General features: G+C 38.1%; 3 protein-coding genes across 3 annotated transcripts; 2 read left to right on the plus strand and 1 right to left on the minus strand.

Annotated features, from left to right (window-relative positions):
• The first annotated feature begins 301 nt into the window (after window positions 1–301).
• LOC103999342 (red chlorophyll catabolite reductase) lies at window positions 302–2418 on the plus strand. The gene is made up of 2 exons (XM_009421076.3): window positions 302–740; window positions 1487–2418. Exons 1-2 carry the CDS (start codon window positions 357–359, stop codon window positions 2093–2095), a joined length of 993 nt encoding a protein of 330 aa, XP_009419351.2. The 5' UTR covers window positions 302–356; the 3' UTR covers window positions 2096–2418.
• Window positions 2419–2990: 572 nt separating this feature from the next.
• On the plus strand, window positions 2991–5539 carry LOC103999454 (probable LRR receptor-like serine/threonine-protein kinase At1g51810). The gene is made up of 9 exons (XM_009421208.3): window positions 2991–3191; window positions 3419–3959; window positions 4039–4502; window positions 4581–4716; window positions 4825–4896; window positions 4977–5045; window positions 5121–5192; window positions 5268–5339; window positions 5423–5539. The coding sequence occupies exons 1-9, from the start codon at window positions 3125–3127 to the stop codon at window positions 5448–5450; spliced, it is 1521 nt and encodes a 506-aa protein (XP_009419483.3). The 5' UTR covers window positions 2991–3124; the 3' UTR covers window positions 5451–5539.
• Window positions 5540–6074: 535 nt separating this feature from the next.
• On the minus strand, window positions 6075–19422 carry LOC103999343 (small RNA degrading nuclease 1). Its single transcript, XM_009421077.3, has 12 exons — window positions 19197–19422; window positions 17765–17944; window positions 17577–17666; window positions 15956–16024; window positions 14862–15002; window positions 13431–13547; window positions 13295–13364; window positions 13050–13147; window positions 9296–9430; window positions 9101–9208; window positions 8905–9009; window positions 6075–6663 (listed from the first exon to the last, which is right to left on the minus strand). Exons 1-12 carry the CDS (start codon window positions 19227–19229, stop codon window positions 6322–6324), a joined length of 1488 nt encoding a protein of 495 aa, XP_009419352.2. The 5' UTR covers window positions 19230–19422; the 3' UTR covers window positions 6075–6321.
• Between the last annotated feature and the right edge of the window lie 188 nt (window positions 19423–19610).

The following is a 19610-nucleotide window of genomic DNA, read 5'->3' on the forward strand; positions in this document are numbered from 1 at the left end:
AAGAACTCATGGAGAGGGAATATCCACAGGCCGACATGTTCCCTCCGACCGCAGCCGCGTTGATTGAGTCGAGGGATTCCATTTGCATTCTGCACTGCCGTCCCCGTAATTAGTTTTTTCTTCCACCAAAGATCTGAGGGGAACAAGAAGAACAAAAGAAGGGTATGAGTGATGCAAGATGGAAATACTCCGTCTCCACCCTCACTCTGCTGTCGTCGGGACTTGCAGTTTTGCGCAGTTCTGTGCGTTGATCTCGTCAGCCACCGCTCATGGAATCTAATCTTGGATCTAAGTGGGCCTTTCTAAAGCTACGTTAACCACGAGAAAGCAAATCTACCGGCTACAAGATAACACGTATGCGGCGCAGCCGTATCCAAGCGGAATCCGAGAGTGAAATGCCCTCATTGCCCTCCTCCTCGTTCCTCCCTTCGCCCTTCCGCTTGCTCTCGTCTCGCCGTCCTCCTCCTCGTCCGTGCTCTTCTGCTGCGATCGCCGGCAGCAAGAGGCGGCCGAACCGGATCCGGGCATCGATGTCCGGCCCGCCGTCGCCCGTGGCGGAGTTCCCCTACCTCCCGCCGTCGCACCGGGACCTGATGCTGGATCTCCGCTCCGCGGTCGAGGACCGGCTGGGGCCCCACCTCCTCCCCTCCGCCGTCCCCCCCGACGTCCTCTCCTTCCACAGCCCCTCCGGCGCTTCCCGCGGCGCCCTCGACATCCGATCCGGCGGCCGCGATTCCCCCGTACGCACCCGTCGCCCCCTTCTCTGTAACTAATGGAACGGCTATTGCCATATAATCTTAGATTCTCGCTCAACTAGAAGACAGTCTCTGATGCCCTGTGACGATGATTTAGCTGAAATATTGAGATTAATCAACGCAGAGACAAATAGAACTACTTGCAGATGTGAGAAAAACGCTATCAAATCAAAAATATTGTCTGATTTAGTTTATGGATGATAAAAGCAGGATCTCTCACAGCAAAAGCTATCAATCAGCAAACGAACTGAGACTTGTATTACCACAAAGATCACTCCTTTCGCGGAAAAAAGTGATTCTAGATTGAATCTGAGGCCACAGCAATGTGATTTGTGTTGAATAAGGTTATCAGTAGACTAGAATCTCACATATACCAACAGTAGTTTGTAGTCAGGCAGACTAGCAGATGATCTGTTTTGCTTCATGCTCTGAACATTTTGTTCATTTCTATTCTGCATATGAAGTTATTCGCTTAATTAATTCAAGTTCATGCGATGGGTTACATAAATTAGATCATGTCTCATCTACTGACTTAGCATTTTTAGATGCAATGACATTCCCAATCACTTCCAGTTTCAGGTGTTGTGTTCGATCAGGTGTGAATATTATCTAAATAAGGAGAAGATCACCATGTCATTCTCGATATAGAAATCTAAACATGATAGTGAACATTGAGATGATTTTTCTTGACATTTTCTGATATGGTCACTCTGCCTTTGCATCTAATTCAGGTCGACTTCATTCTGGAATCATGGCTGCACTGTGAGCTCCCCACAGGTGCTCTCAACATAACCACTTTATTCGCCTTCCTTGATGCCGCCACAGATGCTCCTCACCTTCTAATGGAATTCATACAAAGCAGCCCATCCTCCCTCATCCTCTTCACAGATTTGCTGCCCCGCAAAGACCTTGTCCTCCACCCCGATTACCTTGATGAGTTTTACCAGCAAACCAATTTGGACAAGCCGAGGCAAGAACTTGCGAAACTTCCGCAGGTGCAACCTTACTGCTCATCCTCTCTTTACATTCGCAGCGTCCTGTCACCAACAGCTATTGCGGTTTGCATCAATTGCGGAGAAGATGGACAAGGCATGATGGAAGACATAATGCGAGGTCGGCTGGACGCCATCTGCAAGGAGATTGTTCGAATTTGGTTGGATACATGTGCAAGCAGCAGTAAACAGCTGGGACAGACCGAGAGGGCCGATTTGCTGAGAAGAGATGGTTTGATTAAGAACAAGACCATCGAGATCGATCTTGCTGCAAACTTGCCGAGGATGTTCAGTCCTGACGTCGCAAACCGAGTGGTGGGAGAAATTCAAAAGGCTTTTAAGATATAAGATGGTGCAAAATTTGATGGAAAAACCAATGTAAGAACTTCTCATGTCGGAAGAAAATAAGTCATCGACGTACTATTTGCAGGCATTTGATCATTTGTATGTTGCACTCGATCATCAAGATATTGATCGATGTGGCCACAAAACTGCTAGGGTACTAGGTGATACACAATTTGTATGTTGCGCTTGGTAATATCATCATGGAAGCTTGTATAGATTGCTTGGGGACTTCATTCTACCATGTAAGTTGAGAATGTATGGATGTTATGTACATACATTGGCAAGTTAAGCTTGTCGACTTGTGCTAAAGCTCTTCTTGTTGTGCCGTTTTCGGCTGTTTGATTTGTTTACTCATGTTGATTAAACTGAGGGAAAAAAAAGGATACGGAGAAGTCGTAAACTTGTTATGATACTTCTTGTTTGGGAAACTAATGGTTATGTGGAGCAGAAAAAAAGATAAATTTCCTATCTTCATTTTTAGCTCCAAATGAAAGGCAGAAGAATTCAGTGGCTGATCAACCAAGATTTTTTTTTTTTTTTCTAATAGGGAGGGTTCTTTGTAATCAAGGTTGATTGCACAAAAGTATTCCTGTTGCAGTCAATTATTCAGAGAAATATTTTGCAGGATGAAAATTTTCTAGTTCATGATCAGTACCAGATTCCCCAATGCTTCATATTATGAGCCAAAAGGTGGATAGACAACATGTTCTTCTGGAGACAGCATAGTCTCTCATGTAATCTCGATCAGATTAAATTTAAATTAATTGTCATATAAAACACATCAAGAAATAAGAAGAATATGTGGCAATGGCATGCTTTGACCAGATCAAACCACTGCTAAAATTGCAATCCACCAAGAACAAGGCTCTCTGTACGTGGCAGATGCCAAGGCCTGGAGCTACGAGTTCCTCATTTTGGGGTGTCCCCTCTTACCAACACCCTCAATTTTTTGGGCTCCCTGCAGTCTAACAGATTCAAATCCACAGCATGGTTTTTGTATGTTTAGGGCCTCCAATTCCAGCCAGATGAACAATGCCCCTCTCCATCTTCTTCCTCCTCCTCCTCCTCTGCCTCCATGCTGCTCTTGCACTTCCTGGAGGTTTGTGTTTGCCCATGTTCTTGTCAGTTTGTGATGCTAATTTGGCATTTTGTGTGCGGGAGAAGCAGAGTTGTGATTACAGCAAAATCTCTATGTCAAGGAAATCTACCGTCACATTCCAATTACAATTCATCCGCTTGTGTTGTTGCATTTACTTGATCGGTCGTGATGACAGCAGAAGACTCGCCTCCCATTTCCTTACTGAGAGAGAGAACTAACGTGCGCAGGTTACTACATCAACTGCGGCGCGTCGCAAGAGGAGACCACCGGAGGCATCCAATGGATCCCCGACGAAGGTTTCATCAACGTCGGCAACGTGTCCAAGATCGGAACTCCAGACATCGTCCCCATACTTGCCACGGTGAGGTACTTCCCCGATGAATCAGCTCGGAAGTACTGCTACAGCATCCCCGTCGGGCGAGGAGCCAAGTACTTGATCCGCTCCACGTACTACTACGGCGGCTTCGACGGCGGCGAGAAGCCCCCGGTGTTCGACCAGATTATCGACGGCACCAAATGGAGCACGGTGAACACCACCGAGAACTACGCCAGTGGCCTCACCGCCTACTACGAGATAGTCGTCGCGGCGCAGGGGAGGACATTGAACTTTTGCTTGGCGAGGAATAACCAGACGACCTCGAGCCCCTTCATCTCTGCTCTCGAGCTGGTCAGCTTGGAGGATTCCATGTACAACGGCACGGACTTCACCAAGTACGCGCTGAGCACGGTGGCGCGACACCGCTTCGGCTACAGCGGCGAGATCGTCAGGTACGGAGCTTGTTCTTCCCATTCCATCGCCGGTTCTTGGGTTGGTGGAGGCACTCAACGATGGGAGTCGTGTAACTAGCTATCCAGATGATCCGTTCAACCGATACTGGGAGGCGTTCACGGACTCGAACCCGTACGTGGAGTGCCACTCGAACGTGACGCCGTCGGAGTTTTGGAACCTCCCGCCGGCGACGGTGTTCCAGAGAGCTCTGACGACGAGCCGAGGGAAGAAGCTCGCGGTGCAGTGGCCGCCGGTGACGCTGCCGAGCGCCGCCTACTACGTGGCGCTCTACTTCCAGGACAACCGCACGCCCAGCCCGTTCAGCTGGAGAGTGTTCGACGTGGCCGTCGATGGCAGGGAGTTCTACAAGGGGTTGAATGTTTCGGCCGAGGGTGTGACGGTGTACGGGACGCAGTGGTCTCTCTCAGGGAAGGTGGAGATTGTGATGACCCCCAGCAGCGATTCGCCTGTTGGTCCTGTGATCAATGCAGGGGAGATCCTTCAGATAGTGCCTTTTGGGGAGAAGACTATAACCAGAGATGGTAACTGAGCTCAATCCCATGGACTTGATCTGAGAAGGTGTGGGTGTGTGTATGAATTGGACGTTGTCGTTGTTGCAGTGATTACAATGGAGGATCTCGCGAGGAACCTTAAGAACCCACCGCCGGACTGGAGAGGAGATCCATGCTTGCCCAGGCAGCATTCATGGACTGGAGTGAGCTGCTCTCAGAGTGGTTCCATTAGAATAGTGGGACTGTGAGTCTAATCTAACCTTCTTCTTCTTCTTCTTCTTCTTCTTCTTCTTCTTCTTCTTCTTCTTCTTCTTCGAGGACAAGAAATGTTGAAGCATCTATCTGTTTGCAGGAACCTCACAAACTTTGGCCTCTCAGGATCGCTGCCGAACAGCATCAACAACTTGACGGCACTCGCAAACATGTAAGATATCGACTGAAATCTAGACTTAGTTGCTTCTTCCCGAGGCTGGATTGAGTTCATGGGAAGACTTGTGCTTGCAGTTGGCTTTCCGGGAACAAACTCTCTGGTCCAATCCCTGAAATGAGCTCTCTGAGGAACTTGGTCTCCTTGTAAGCTCCAACATCTACTCTTCTCCCTCGTTGACTTTGGTGAAGCATTCTCATACGAATTGCCCAATGTATCAGGCAACTGCAGGACAATCAACTCAGCGGATCGATTCCATCTTCACTGGGAGGACTCGAAAACCTCAAGGAGATGTAAGTCTTTCTTCAAGAAATAAAGACTGCCATCTAAAACAAGCTCTTGGTTGGTTTATCTATGCTTTCTTACAGATATCTCCAGAACAACAAGCTCACGGGGAATGTGCCAGAGAGTTTGAAGAAGAAGATCGGGGTGGACATGAAGTAGGCCAAGATCTTAACCTGCAGCACCATCTTGTTTTGTGTAAATTGTTGTGCATGACTCCCTTGGTTGTGGTGTTTGACAGGCTTGGAACTGGAAACCAGATTGACTAACAAAAAACATGTGGAGAGCAATGGGATGAGACAAGTTGGGGGGGGGAGGAAATCTATGCTTAAGGTTGGAGTTGGTCTTTGTTGAGGCTGCAGAGAGGAATGTATTTTGTCGTCTCAGTGAGCAGTTCAAGTGCTAATTCTGAGGTCATTGTTTGAGTTAGAACTTCTACCTCACTGTTACTGCTTTGCTGCCATCTGTTGGCGTGCTTCTACTACTCTTTCTGCATCTTCAAACTAAAACTAGTATGTGTATACGACTTCAAATTGATTGGGAGCCATCTTTAACACAATGGGTTAGACTATCTTGCTGACTACTTTTAGAGATAGTGAACACTTAAAAAGCTGTACAACATACAAAGAACAAGAGGTTCGCATTCGATATTTATGGATATTAGCATTAGCAAATCTTACTACCAACTGATTGAGGGCAATACTTACACAATGTGATTAGACCATCTTGCAGACTAGTTTTATAGCTACTGAATACTTCAGAACTGCACTACAGACAAAGATCAAGAGGTTTTGAGTCTCAGTGACTCAAAGAGAAGCTAACCAGTGACTCTCAGTTTACTAACAATCCTTTTTATATATCATGCATTACGCCGATAACAACAACAACCACAATGCTGGAAAAACACTAAGCAATTGTTGTTGTCATTTCAACTCAAGTTAGTTTTACAGGTAATGCATGTATACAATGACAAATTTTCCGAAAGGCCTGCGTAACACATGTACACAGCATCATAACTTCCATATAATCCGATACATTAGCCCATTCCTACCTACCTGCTTCAAAAATTGTCCCACTCGAGCTCGTTTTGAATGATGACCACTGAAGAATAATAATTGTACAACTTTCAGGATACGTTCTTCATGATGACATGGTTTCATTGCACAAATGTTCGTTCCTGGTAACTTCAAATAGAGTCTTTTGCAAATAAAAAATTTCCTCTTCCCTTTCATGCAACTCCTCCCTCAACTTCTCGATCTCTTTAACATGGTTGCATGAGTACAAACAAGTCTTCTGCCTTTTCACATCGATGGTTCCATCTCCCGCTTGTTGCTGCCCTGGATCTTCATCTTGCACTGGCCTCTTTGATGTGTTGGCATCATTAAAATGGACTTCAGCAGTCATCCTGCGGACGTAGAAGCTGGTTGTTTTTCCACTGCTAAGTTTCATGAAGACAAGTTTCTGTGGCCGACCACTTGAATCCTGATTAGTAAACGGAAGTGAAGCAGGGTTGGTTGTTGACTTTAAAATTTACTCTTACTGAAAGTTTCATATCACTTAAGAATGCAATATAAATATCCACAACAAAGAAGAAATTTGAGATAAAAACTAGCTAAAATAGTAACCAACAAGAAAGACCCTCATAGAAGACCTTAGGCTGTAGCAAATGGGATTTCATATACACATGAGAGACAAGCACATACATAAGCAACTAAGATATTTTGTTACGAGGCCCAACGTGAAATTAAGCTCAGATGTTATTCAGCAGCATAGTTTGAAAGTAAATTCTACCTAGTTTTGCTCATCGGGCTATTTGCTCATTTAAAAAAAGATAAACTTAATAGATTGGGTACGAGCAGAACTCAAGATACTTAAAACCTTTACATACAAGAACATTTTAGTAGACCCTCAAATCTTCTCACTCTACTTATAGCATTACATTTCATATATTCAATTTTCATCCTACTTAATATAGTCTTTACTTTAACATGTGTCACTATAGTTCAAGTTTCGCATAATCCCAACTGAACTCTCGTCAACCGTATCAATATCATCAACAAATAGTTTATACCATGGAGGTTTATCATATATATGGCCAGTAAATTCCATCATGAATGTGAGAAGATAAGGATTAAAACTTGATCCTTGATATAGCCCTATAGTTATCAAAATTCACTCGACAAGCTCCCCTACCGTCCTTCTGTCCTAACAGTACTGACAACTTTTGTCATGCACATGTTTTGACAACTTACTCATCTATTCTAAAACCTACTATAATAAGTCTCTTGCTCTCTCATGTATGCATAACAGCACCAGCACAACAGACAGCATTACCAGGTACACTTCAACCCTTCTTTTTCTTGTACATCTACTCTTTCTAACCTTCTTCATCAGCATCCAATTATCCTGTTTTAATGTTCTTCCTCGATTAAAGATTAACTAGAACCAAACAAAACTGACTGGTTCTAGTTGAGTTTCCACCTATTCTAGGTGAGTCCAGTTGTTTCTGGTCATGCGGACACATCCAGAAACAAGGTGCCTTGCTATGACAACGTTTGGTGCCGAGATTAATCACCATGATTTTAGCTGCCAAATAGGCTGTAAACTTCACACTTCACATTGTACAGATCATTTAAAAAATTAAACCGGACTCTGGAAACCTAAAAACTCAGTTGGAATTACATATGGTCATTTGTATCATAAAAAGAAGTTGCTTAGAAAACCAGCCTCCATGTATAACTAGTTATCCATATAATTGAAAGACTACACGACCCCTTCCTGAGCCAAAAAGAAACAACCTCAATAAGAAAAAAGATTAAATCTGGCTCCATGGGAGAAGTAAACAATTTCATCTTGAAGAACTAATTCATTGTCCTTAATCCAAAACAAAATTTTCGCTAATTATTTTCCACATGCAAGTCTTTTCATCCATGCTATTATGATTAAATATCCTAAAAGAGAGCATGGTTCTTGCTAACATTATACTGCCATCAAGTATTTGTCCATTTAAATTATTCACAGTATATATCATTTGACTCTGGATTAATCTGCAAGCTTTGTTGCAAACTAATTTCTGTTTAAAATTCCATACCCATTCTTCATGACTACATTACACATTCTTCATGAAGTGGCCCATCACTTTCATTTTTATATTAGTTCATCCTCATTCATAAAAGGTACACTGTGTTTCCTTGCTGCTTGCACATACATCAAGTGATACAACTACACTGAGGTGATGCTATGTTTTCAAGAGTTGGGACTTTAAAAATCTTTAATGATGAGTAAGGAACTACATCACTCATTGAAACAGCACTTCCAATTCTTTACAATTTTAGTTCTTGTTCATATAGAAGGTCCTTTCTTTTTCTCCTTGCACAAAAGGATTGTCATATTATGGCATGAAGGCATCCCAATAAGTTCTGCCATGGTATAATTCTGTACCATGCTGGTCAACACATCCATGTTTCCGAACATAGTCCAATAGTTAGCCTGGCCATTAAATCAGCATGCATAGATTGACATGGTACATGCCTACCTTTCTGGCACCACAGGTTTCACCCAGTGCCAACACATGCCGAGCAGCAATCCTTGAACATGTACAAAGTTTTGAACAAGTGTATTGAGCTAATGCAGCAGTAATGACAATGTTTCAACAATGAGAACCTTTGAAGGTATAGACTAAGAAGCAAAAAACTTCGGAAATCAATAAATTTTGACACATACCTTCTTCTGATGACCTTCTATTTTTTTGAATGCTTCATCTGCCTCTATAAAATTTTTGAAAACAGCATATGTTGAATAGCTTTCACCTCGAAGCCTTGTAACAGACTGCAAAAGGATAACACATTATGATGCTTAAAAGATATAACATTCAATCTCCAATACTTCATGAGAATGTGAAACATGAGTAGATGAAAACCTCAATAATGACATTGTATTCCCTAGAGAATAACGTTTGCAATTCTTGAGTAGGTACTTCAATTGGTATTTTGTGAAGAAGTAACTTGGCCAAATCAGAATTAGGTATCTGGAAAATAAAAGAAAAAAAAGATAACCATGTTCATAATTTTCTTCAGTTAAAAACTAGCATTGATTTGCATTAGTTCTTACGGACATCACAGCATGACATAACAATGTGATCATCATATCCATGTTCTAATTTAGCAAGAACTAGCTTCATAGCAGCTTGTGCATCATTCATACAATTGTGTGGTTCTCCTTCCTTGCGGACTGGAAAACCCAACACCACCTGCATATTAATAAAATCAATGTCAGAGTTGAAGCCTATGGCTGATATGCACAGAGAATTTAATTTATTTTCCTCTCATATAACATACAGCAAGAATACAATGCACACAACATTCAACAGCGCACGGAGCTCAGTAAACAACTTCATGTAGCCCTCATAGTTTTTTGTTGATATATAATCAGAAAAGTTAGAGAGTTTGAATTATAAACCGATCATAACATTGGAATTGGCCTCACTGGGGCTTCTCTACTTCAACAAGGGAGAATCTTGAAATATATTAACTATGGAGAAGAAATTGCACTAAAAATCTAGTGCCCCAAATCCTACTACAACAATGTACTACCTAATATTCTACACTTCTCTACTAAATGACACAAGATAATAAAATTTGCTCAAAAATTATGCCCAAGTTGTCCTGTCTTTTCATCCTTGTGGCCCTCACTAGGCCCGATTTTGGGATTGGCACCCCCCTCTACTCTCTAGGATGGTCAGCCTCTCTGCCAAATTAGAAAGGGCTAACTAGTTCCATGTATCCTATTTCATGTAGGAGAGAAATAGGAGAGCTGGTTGGCTCCCTCCCATCCCTAATTTGGAACAAGGATGGTTGCCCCCTGCTATCTAGAACCTTCATCTGTTTTCCTTAACCAAGATTAGCTGAAGTGATAAATTGATGCCTAAAAAGGTCTCTTATTGTGGCATAATTTTAGGGGCTATTAGACCTTCAAGTGGCCCTAGGATACTGTCCAACAGCTGAGTAGCCTCCATAAAAGGTCGAACTGCTGATAGTCTGGCACTGCAATATTGATTTCCAACAGCTAAAATTTTCAGCAAGCAAATAAATTGCTGATCTAGGTGGGACCTCCGCAATAATTTACAATAGAAGGTAGTGGAATGGATGGGAGATGTTGGACTTCCTACTTCACACATAGGTAAAAAGGAAAGATCACGATTGTTGGTTACTTCAACATTTTCCATTATGTCTAACAACCATCTTATCATTATGCTTTGCATTGTGGCACACTTGTTTTGCACTTCTTGCATCATCTGGATTTGTTTTGAGTTTGAAGATCCTGAATTATCTCTGCCACAAACTCGACCTTGATGGAGGTGTGACCCACCATGTTGGTTATTTAAGATTTCAGGAGTCATGGGTCACCTGATTCTAGTACCAACTGATAGGACCTTCCTATTAGAATTTTCTCTATTTCCAATAGGAAAAACCTTCAAATGAAGAACAGAGAAAAAGAATTAACAAACATACTACTGCATCAAACAAAAGGAACAAGTCCATCCATGCCTTACGGGTTTACAACCACTAATGTATTTAACCTACTAAGAGAACTTAAAAGAAGAAAAAGAATTCGCTTTTTATAATCTCATCACCCTCCAAAATCCCACAAAAGAGGCCTCTAGAATTCTCCAAATACAACTAATAGCTAAACAACTACTAACATCTCAAGTTGTCTTCTTCTATTAGCTCAAGAGGACCTCAGCTAAGAAAATCCTCATGCATATGTCTCAAATTATCAAGTTGTTTTGGTCCAAAAAATAGGTAATAGATGCTGCTTTGGACTTTACATCTCTTGGAGCCTCAATCAAGACCAACTCATCCTTGGCACCACCAGCCAAGGTGGTTTTAGGCTGAAGTAGACCCAGGTAGGCCCAAAGCTGATATGATTCAATCTGAGAGAAGGCCACATCATGACACAAAAATAAGAGACACTTTAATCCTATGTAATCTCAGGTTTTCATCCTGAGGTTCTCTCCAATTGTATTTTTATTTGTAATCCTCCAATTACCACATCTGACATTGTCCGTTAATATGTGCCCCACCAATTATGGCCCAGTGTTCTACTTCAATATGAATAAACATAATCAACACTGGGTTGGCACGAGATGAAGAGGGGGGATTAACCATTAATCACATGTACCTTCTTTTCTTATTTCATACCCTAAAAAATTATCTCCCATTTACCTCTTAAAGTTCATTTCTTTTTTAATTGTATTATATCCTCAAAATGAATGTACAAACACAATACACGTGTCATGTACATTAAGGCTTTAGAGCACAACTTTAATCATCTTTCATTTTTTAGTTGTATTATAATTTTGAACCTAAAAATTATTTTAGCCTGTCCCAATCACATTGATCTCATCAATCTCAATCTTGAACCCTAGACAAACCTCAATCTTAATCTCAGTCCTAGAACCTTGCTTAGCACTAATGGAACCCTGATCTCCAGTTGGGTGAAAGACTAGGTGTAGTTGAGACTAATTTGAGCAAACTGTAATGTTCTAATTTTAAGTATTTTCATAGTTAAGTCAAATAAGTGGCTGACTGTCATTATTCATTAGTTACGATATGTCCAAATTTTGTTATAGATAGACTCCTATTCCAATAAAACATCAGACAAAGTTGGATAAGGCATAGAGTCCTCAGCTTAACTAAACTTTGTAGCTAGAATCCTACTTAATCTATAAAATAAAAAATATATCGAGTCTATTATACAGATTATACAGAGACAAATTGTTGAAAGGTTGAGTTTTGTTAGCCTGTCGGCCATTTTCCCCTTCTCTTTTGTTATCTTCTATCTTTCTCCAACTTCTTTTCCTACACACCCATTAATCTATCAACCTCACTTTGGCAACTCCGTTTACACCAAGCAGCAACCCATAAATTGCATAGCCTCATGTTCTTATACAACTTGAATTTACATATAAAAAATATGTAAATTATAATAACCCAAATTTACATATAAAAAATATAAAATATAAAATATAAAAATTATAAAATTATAAGGACCATGAATTTACATATAAAAATATAAAATAATACAATACATGGAAATATAATATAAAATATAAAATATAAAATATAAACTTAAATATAAAATATAAAATATAAAATATAAACTTAAATATAAAATATAAAATATAAACTTAAATATAAAATATAAAATATAATAACCCAAATTCTTAGTATAACCCTCAACTATTTTGGCTCCAAATGGTTCTAAATTTCATGTTAAAGTAAAGCACTAGCAAGCATATGCTTCAATTGCAAACATTCTTGCATCAATAATTTTTTCCCATTATGGTGAATATCAAATTCTTTTGCATAAAATAAGTTGTTATAAATGGAAATGTTCCTGCATAAAACACACACATCAAAGTATAGTTAGCAGGTTAATGTAATCTAGAAGAAAACTTAAATTAAAAAAAAAATAAGTGACTTAAAATGTTGATGATGAAAGACAAAATATAATACATCTGCAGGACCATGATGAAATGGTGGAGAATAATAAACTAAAAAATGTACATATAAAAATTTAGAGAAAAGCCAACAATTGGCATATCCGCAGGACCATGAATTTACCTTTGTGACCAACAGAATCTAATAAATTTGTTAGACACAAGAAATAGGGAACAAGCATGGAAAGATAAGAATTATCTTTGTATCTAAGAAATCTAATATAATGAAGAGAAAGACAATGAGATGGATCATTTTCTTAAACAAATTATGGTTTGATTACAAAAACTGAAGAAATTGGTAACTTCAGCATGCACCACAAAATAGTAGAAAAAAACATAAAAAGTTGCATTATTTTCCAGAATATACCTTACACAAGTTATTTAAGGAAGGCAAAAGGGTAGGTAGACCAGCACACTTGAAGATGTATGATGTGTCAATAACTCGTGGATGATTAACTTTTAGTGCTGTAAAATATAAAGGAGACACAAAAAGGACATATCATGTATTGCAATAACGTCGAAGAAATCTAGATTTACGCAAGGAACAGATGTAAAAGTACAAAAAAAGATAAATAAGTTACAAGCTATTGAAGATTATGTCGTATTGCGTACCTTGTAAATCATTATGCAAACTATGGCCCACTAAAATAGTCCCATGTGATAAGAGTTTCTTCAAGGATTTCTAAATAAAAGCATAGGTTAACCATGGTGTATAAAATTTAAGAGTCAGAATATAAGTGAAACGTACCTGTATATCAACCAAGGAGCAAGTAACTCCTTCCAAATCTTTGGAAGATATTCCAGTAATGTGAGTTCTATAGTCAGCAACAACTTTCCCGGGGTTCACAAGTTTTTCAAGTTTCACCTGAAAGTAGAAATATTTTTTAATTCATGTATCAACTAAGAACATGTCTGATCCACATGCAGAAAGGCTCATCTACATGCATCTGCCCATTAGCATGTATCCATATATGCTTCATGTGCTATAAATAATCTGTGTACAAGCACACAGAGTTCAGTTTTTTTATAAAAAGAATTAAAATTTCAGTCTATCAAGAAAATCAACAATAGAGTATGCAACGAAGATTTATATCATCTAAGAATGATCAACAACATGTACTAGTACTGTTGAATGCATACATTGAATTGCCAATGCCAATTATTAACCTTCACTAGCATTTTTTCCTTGACTGTTGTTCAACCACTATTCACAGCACTCTTTTGTTCACGAAAGAGGATGGAATTTATTTTCCTCGGGTGGTTTATTGTTCTTTGGTTATAAGACTTGACAACAATGGGGCTAGAGAAATCATCACTGTCTGTGCTCCAAAAACATTTGTTTTCTTAAGCATACCGCTCACAATCTGTTGGCTATTTGTCTCAACCGAAAACACAAACACAGAACATCCAGGCAGCAGTAGTCTTCTTCATTAACTAAAGGAATTTGATGACATTGTAGACCTGCAGAAAGCTTTAAATTGTGGCAGTTGTGTCTAAATTAAATAAACATCAAACTGGCAAACCATCATTGAAACATTTCTAATTTTAGACTTTTGTAATATAGCCATGCAAAAATTCTAACTTGATCTCACCTTGATTATTGTTCATCTTAAGTTTTGATTGCATAAATTACATAATTGCATTTTAATTTGATTTACATCATTCATTTTTACCTTCATAAATACATGCAATTCTTTTTTCCCAGATTGCCTCGCATCAGTAGGTCAAAAATCCAAAGAAACACAACTTAAATATATATACTTTGCCAAATAAAAAACTGATTCCTGATATTCAAAAGAATTTGCAATTAAAAATATGCCCATCACAATATACTCACACCAAAATATCTTGGTCAAAGTTAATCCACTTTGTCCAGCAAATATATCAATAATTGCATTCCATTGACGCATCCCAAGATATAAAATTAAGTCAATTAGCCAAAAAAATCTCAGATTGAGCCCAAAAGTAGTACTATCATGAAAAATGAAGTGGCAGGTAGCATCAGTAGCCCTCAAATCTTTCTGCCCTCTCCAGTTTTTTGTCACTATTGTGTGCATCATTGTTGCCCTTACCAGTTTTGTGAATACTATTATAACCAAAATTGTATGATCGAGCATCCAAATTGTCATTCTTGATCATTCAGTGAAAAATATAATAGCACAGAAAGAAGTAACACTACCTCCAAATTGTGATCTACTGCACATATTTTCACCACTGCATCAGTGCCATCTTGGCAAAGAACCATCTCACAATCAACAGAGATCATAGCATTCAATTTCATTGCTTCAGAAACTTTACCTAAAGGAATATCTATCCAATCCTGCAAAAGCCCAATTAATTAGTGGAAAATCTAGCATCTAAACAAGATCTTTAAACTCAAAAAGTTATTCTCTGTCACATGCAGCCTAGGAACAGTTCAAAATATTTAATAAGAAAAGATGTTAAATTTCTTAGATAAAAAGATGTATATGAAAGAATTGCCACCAAATTAGAATAAAGTTCAAATATTAAGAATATCAAGAGCCATTTCATTACTCCATAAATTTAACTAGAATGACAGTTAAGTCATGCCAAATCAATCTATTCCAGTTCCAAACAGTTTATACATTATGCATGATTTAACATTGTCATCAGTCGAAAAATATATGAGATATTCTGACAGGTATAATTGAACAAATAATATTCTCAAAAGCAAGACTCATGCAAACAAAATCTGATTTTCAAGTTGATCCAGTTTGAACTTTGAAGTATGCATTAATCTCGCTTTTGCTCACAGGTAGTCGCTATATCTCAATAATCATCATTTGGCATAAATCATTGTTTAACTGATTTTAGAAAATCTCAATTACTTAGAATAAAACATATCTGATGTTCGTTCCAAGATAGACTGCATCTGGTTTGGAAAAGCAAAACTAAATGTAAGACTAACATGTGCAGGTTAAATCCCATACCAAAAACTCCATAAATAAAACAGAACATTCAACATTTCTCTGATCCCTACAATTATGTTCAAAATAGATATGATGCTTGGATAACACTGGCAAATGAAGTGATCAAGAATTGCATAGAATATAATTTCATGTCTGAAGGGAAAAAAATTGATTATCACAAACCTAAGTTCCGCAACAAATCAAATACTTACACAATGATAGCATTGGAAATTTCAGTTTGGTAATGAGTCAAACAATTAGATCAAAAGATGATGGCTGCACAGTGACATCTATATAAGTATATGAGACAGATAGTATTTTGTTGCTAAAGATGGAAACAGACCTCATCATAGACAGGTAAAGAGTGATATTGTGTATAACGTGGATGTTCCATTGTCAAACGAACCAGCCTCTGCAATAAATATGTTTAGGCCATTAACCATCCAACTAAAGCTGGCATGCAAATCTTTCAATAAATAAAGACGAGCCTATTAGTAACATGAACATGGAGGAAGGTGATCTTTTAGGCATAAAACCAAATTGATTTTCAGATATATTTATTTCAAGCTTTATCCTACTTTCGATAACTCTTTTCCACAGTTTCATAATATGACTTATGATTTTAATTTATCTATAATTTGAATAATCTTGTATGTCACCCTTATTTTTGTAAATTGGCACTAAAAAATTCTTTTTCCACTCATCAGGCTTCCTTCTAAATTTCATGATTTTGTTAAATAAACTAGTTAACCAAGTTACTCCCTTGTCCCCTAAACTTTTCCACGCCTCAATAGGGATACCATCAAGCCCCACACTATTAGTTATTTTTATCTTCTTTAATACATATTTTATTTCATTAACTCTAATTTTATAAATAAATCTATGATTATTAAATCTATCACTACTATTTATCATTAAATCTAAGCCCTATATAGAATATTCATCAAATAATTTATAAAAATAATTTTTTTTGCCTATTTTTTAGATTCTTTATATCTTTTTTTTTCTCATTTTTATAATTTTATCAATTTTTAAAACATTATCTTTTAGTAAAAATTATTTTTTGAATTTCTTCACATCACCACCAACACTCTCTTTAGGTTACACCTCTACCTTTAGTTTCACCAAGAATCTTCTTTCTACTATTTTTTTTCTTCTTTTATTTTCTATACTAAATATTTAATACCATCAACATATGTTGATTCGTCAAACTTTTGTCATGTATAACTTTTACAATTCTTACAAATAACTTTATCTATCTTTCTAGTGAGAAAAAAATCTATTTAACTTTATGTACCTTTATTCCACTTTATCATATATAAGAGAAGGATTTCTATTTTTAATCTTGGAATTCCAAAAGATCCTATATAAGACACCTTTAGTACTCTCTAATGATGACTTCTAACGACTTATGGATTCATCAGTTCCTTTCTATAACCAAAATAGACTAAGATAAAAATAATACAAAAAAAAATATGACTCTAAACACAATCAAAAATAGGTATTTAAGGTGTAGACAAGCATACATCCAAAAATAACAAAAAATAAAAAAAAATGAATAAGAAAATCCTTGTCTAAGGTCAACCAAGGTAGGGGCCCTCATTAGAAATGGTTTAAGATATAATTGCAATATAACAAAAGAAAATCAAAATAATAGCAAACGACCAAAGTGGAGGATCTCGAACATAAAAAATTGAGAACTTTCAGTCCCATCATTTTATAGTAAATCCAACACAACTGAATTGGCTAGCAAGCATTCCAGAATCTTAAACTGCAATTGACAGCAATAATTGTTATTCTAAAGGCTACAAGAAGAAATTAATTTAATGAAACGAGAAAAACACTAAAGTATAAATGGCATATCCAACAAGAATTTGCATCTTCTGTCAATCACTAATTCTAATACAATAGGAAGTGCAAATGAAACTCAGGGACCTTATGTGGGGAGACCACCCATTTTATACCTGTTGAGGCGATTCTAGGCCCGGAGAGTCTTTTACCAACTGCTTCATTGCATTATGATCACTATTCCGTCTTATCATTTTATCAAATACCTATAACGAAAAAACAAGTAACTCTCAGCAATGCAAGAAGAGACATTATAACAAAATTGAATTGTTCATAGGACCACAAAGCTTAATGCAGCAGTTACCTTCTTTTCTTCTTTCCTAAATGTTTGAAGAAAGGCAACCAATAGCTCTTTAGGTCTCTTGGCTGGGTCACTTAAACCAGAACCAAATTGTTTTTCGTGGCATTGTAGGAAATCTTTCCATCCTCCTTCGGCACCTTTCAGTCCTTGTTTTTGGGTTAACCTCACAATCTCAGCAAGAACCTAAGACAATTTATTCGATTAAGCTTGACATAAGATAAATAAAATAGGTTATGCTTTGGCCTAGTGAAATAAAGTTTATACTGTATCTTATGATCCATTAGAGAGGTGAATGAAGCATGAAAATAAAACTACAACCAAACATTCAGGTCAAGACAAATTATTCAGATTCTGCAATATGCCAAAGTTACATGCTGGATCATCAGCTTGGAATGAATTACATCATGTAAGGACTAGCGCAGGTTTGAGGAATTATGATATGTCGTTAGACAAAATGAATTCTTTTTGCAACCATTGGAAGAACTTCAGATATATCTGATATCCACCATAAAGGGCCTTATATTTACTGGGGGATTCCAATAAAGTAGACCACAGAGTATAATTGCTAAGATAACTGCCTGACATATATCATGCATTTTGCAAAACACAGCACCATTCTGTAAGGTTATGAACTCGATTGGTCAATGTAAGAAGAAAACTGATTTGCATGGCAAACCTAGGGTCTGGATTAATGAACACTAAAGTTCTCTCTGTTGTTGACTCTCAAAGCTATTCTCCCAAATGTACAGACCACTTTACTATCTGATTTCCTCATAATCTTACACTTGTTGAGGCAAGAAGGCTCACATAGTTTCCTAAAAACAATCTTCAACATAAAGGACGCGAATCCTAAAATTACAGAACATGTAGAATAGTACTGTATAAAGGCCTAACCTTGTAGGTATGCTAAAATCGACATAAATGATTAGAAATTCCGTAATTATAACCCTAGGGTCAGCTTTATATGTTTCTCATGTTATTTCATTTATGTCAAAACTTGTTGGTTGGAGAAAGACTGGAATAATTTCTTCCACGTATATAGGAAAAATATGTACCCAAAGAGGAGCATTTAAGGAAGAAAAACGCAAAAGAAAGAGAAGACAGGAGAGAGGATAGAGGCGGTCTATATCAGTGAAATTAGAACGCACGAATAACATAGATATGCATTTAGAGAACCACCATCAGAAACAGTCACACGTTTTCCAATCAACAAGGAACCAGGTATAGTCCATACAGTGCAACTCGAGTGAAACATATCTGTACAAGGATACGGGAAATAATACGATTAACTATAAACCTGATACCAATTCGTTAAAATTGTCACCAAAGATGTCGCCTTTCAACCAGACACTCGATAGGAATTGCAGCACAAAGAAAGACGAGAAAAGGCAAAGAAGAAATCGCCGGAAAGAGAGAAAGGGATGAGGGCGTGTACCTCCCTGTCGGCACCAGAAATCGTCTTTCCCATTTTATCTCCAATCGCCACACGATCCCTCGTCACTTCTGCAGACAAGGTAGAAGAAGCAGCCGTTTTGTGCACCAAGAAGAGGAAGTCGCCGGTGCTATGCTACTTGAAACTGTGCTCTTCCTTTCGAGAGCGCCGAGTCCGACAACGCCCTCGAAGCCCTTCGCGTGCAAGAGGCAGCCCCCACACCCTCGCTAAACCCAAGCAGCATAGTTGGATTCCATATATAAGGCCGGCGCCTTGAACCAAGCCCTACAATTTGGGCTCGCTATTTGGGGGTAGAGTTAATATTTATAAAAGCAATTAGGGCGAATTCTCCAAAAATAAAAATAAAAAACACTCTTAAATTTAGGTTTTTAATAGTGCCAAGCTTGACAAATTTTT

This window comes from Musa acuminata, chromosome BXJ1-9 (genome assembly GCF_036884655.1).
Source record: "Musa acuminata AAA Group cultivar baxijiao chromosome BXJ1-9, Cavendish_Baxijiao_AAA, whole genome shotgun sequence".
Classification (NCBI taxonomy): Eukaryota; Viridiplantae; Streptophyta; class Magnoliopsida; order Zingiberales; family Musaceae; genus Musa; species Musa acuminata.

What these genes read in the sequence shown, in the direction of transcription:
- LOC103999454 (XM_009421208.3), top strand. Translation starts at nt 3,125, where the DNA reads ATGCCCCTCTCCATCTTCTTCCTCCTCCTCCTCCTCTGCCTCCATGCT. An exon ending in TTGACGGCACTCGCAAACAT is followed by an intron (nt 4,897 to 4,976) that starts GTAAGATATCGA and finishes TTGTGCTTGCAG; the next exon opens with TTGGCTTTCCGGGAACAAAC. An exon ending in AAGATCGGGGTGGACATGAA is followed by an intron (nt 5,340 to 5,422) that starts GTAGGCCAAGAT and finishes GGTGTTTGACAG; the next exon opens with GCTTGGAACTGGAAACCAGA.
- LOC103999342 (XM_009421076.3), top strand. Translation starts at nt 357, where the DNA reads ATGCGGCGCAGCCGTATCCAAGCGGAATCCGAGAGTGAAATGCCCTCA. An exon ending in CCGGCGGCCGCGATTCCCCC is followed by an intron (nt 741 to 1,486) that starts GTACGCACCCGT and finishes CATCTAATTCAG; the next exon opens with GTCGACTTCATTCTGGAATC.
- LOC103999343 (XM_009421077.3), bottom strand. Translation starts at nt 19,229, where the DNA reads ATGGGAAAGACGATTTCTGGTGCCGACAGGGAG. An exon ending in GCCTAGAATCGCCTCAACAG is followed by an intron (nt 16,025 to 17,576) that starts GTATAAAATGGG and finishes TATTTATTGCAG; the next exon opens with AGGCTGGTTCGTTTGACAAT. An exon ending in AATACAATGTCATTATTGAG is followed by an intron (nt 9,010 to 9,100) that starts GTTTTCATCTAC and finishes ATCCTTTTGCAG; the next exon opens with TCTGTTACAAGGCTTCGAGG.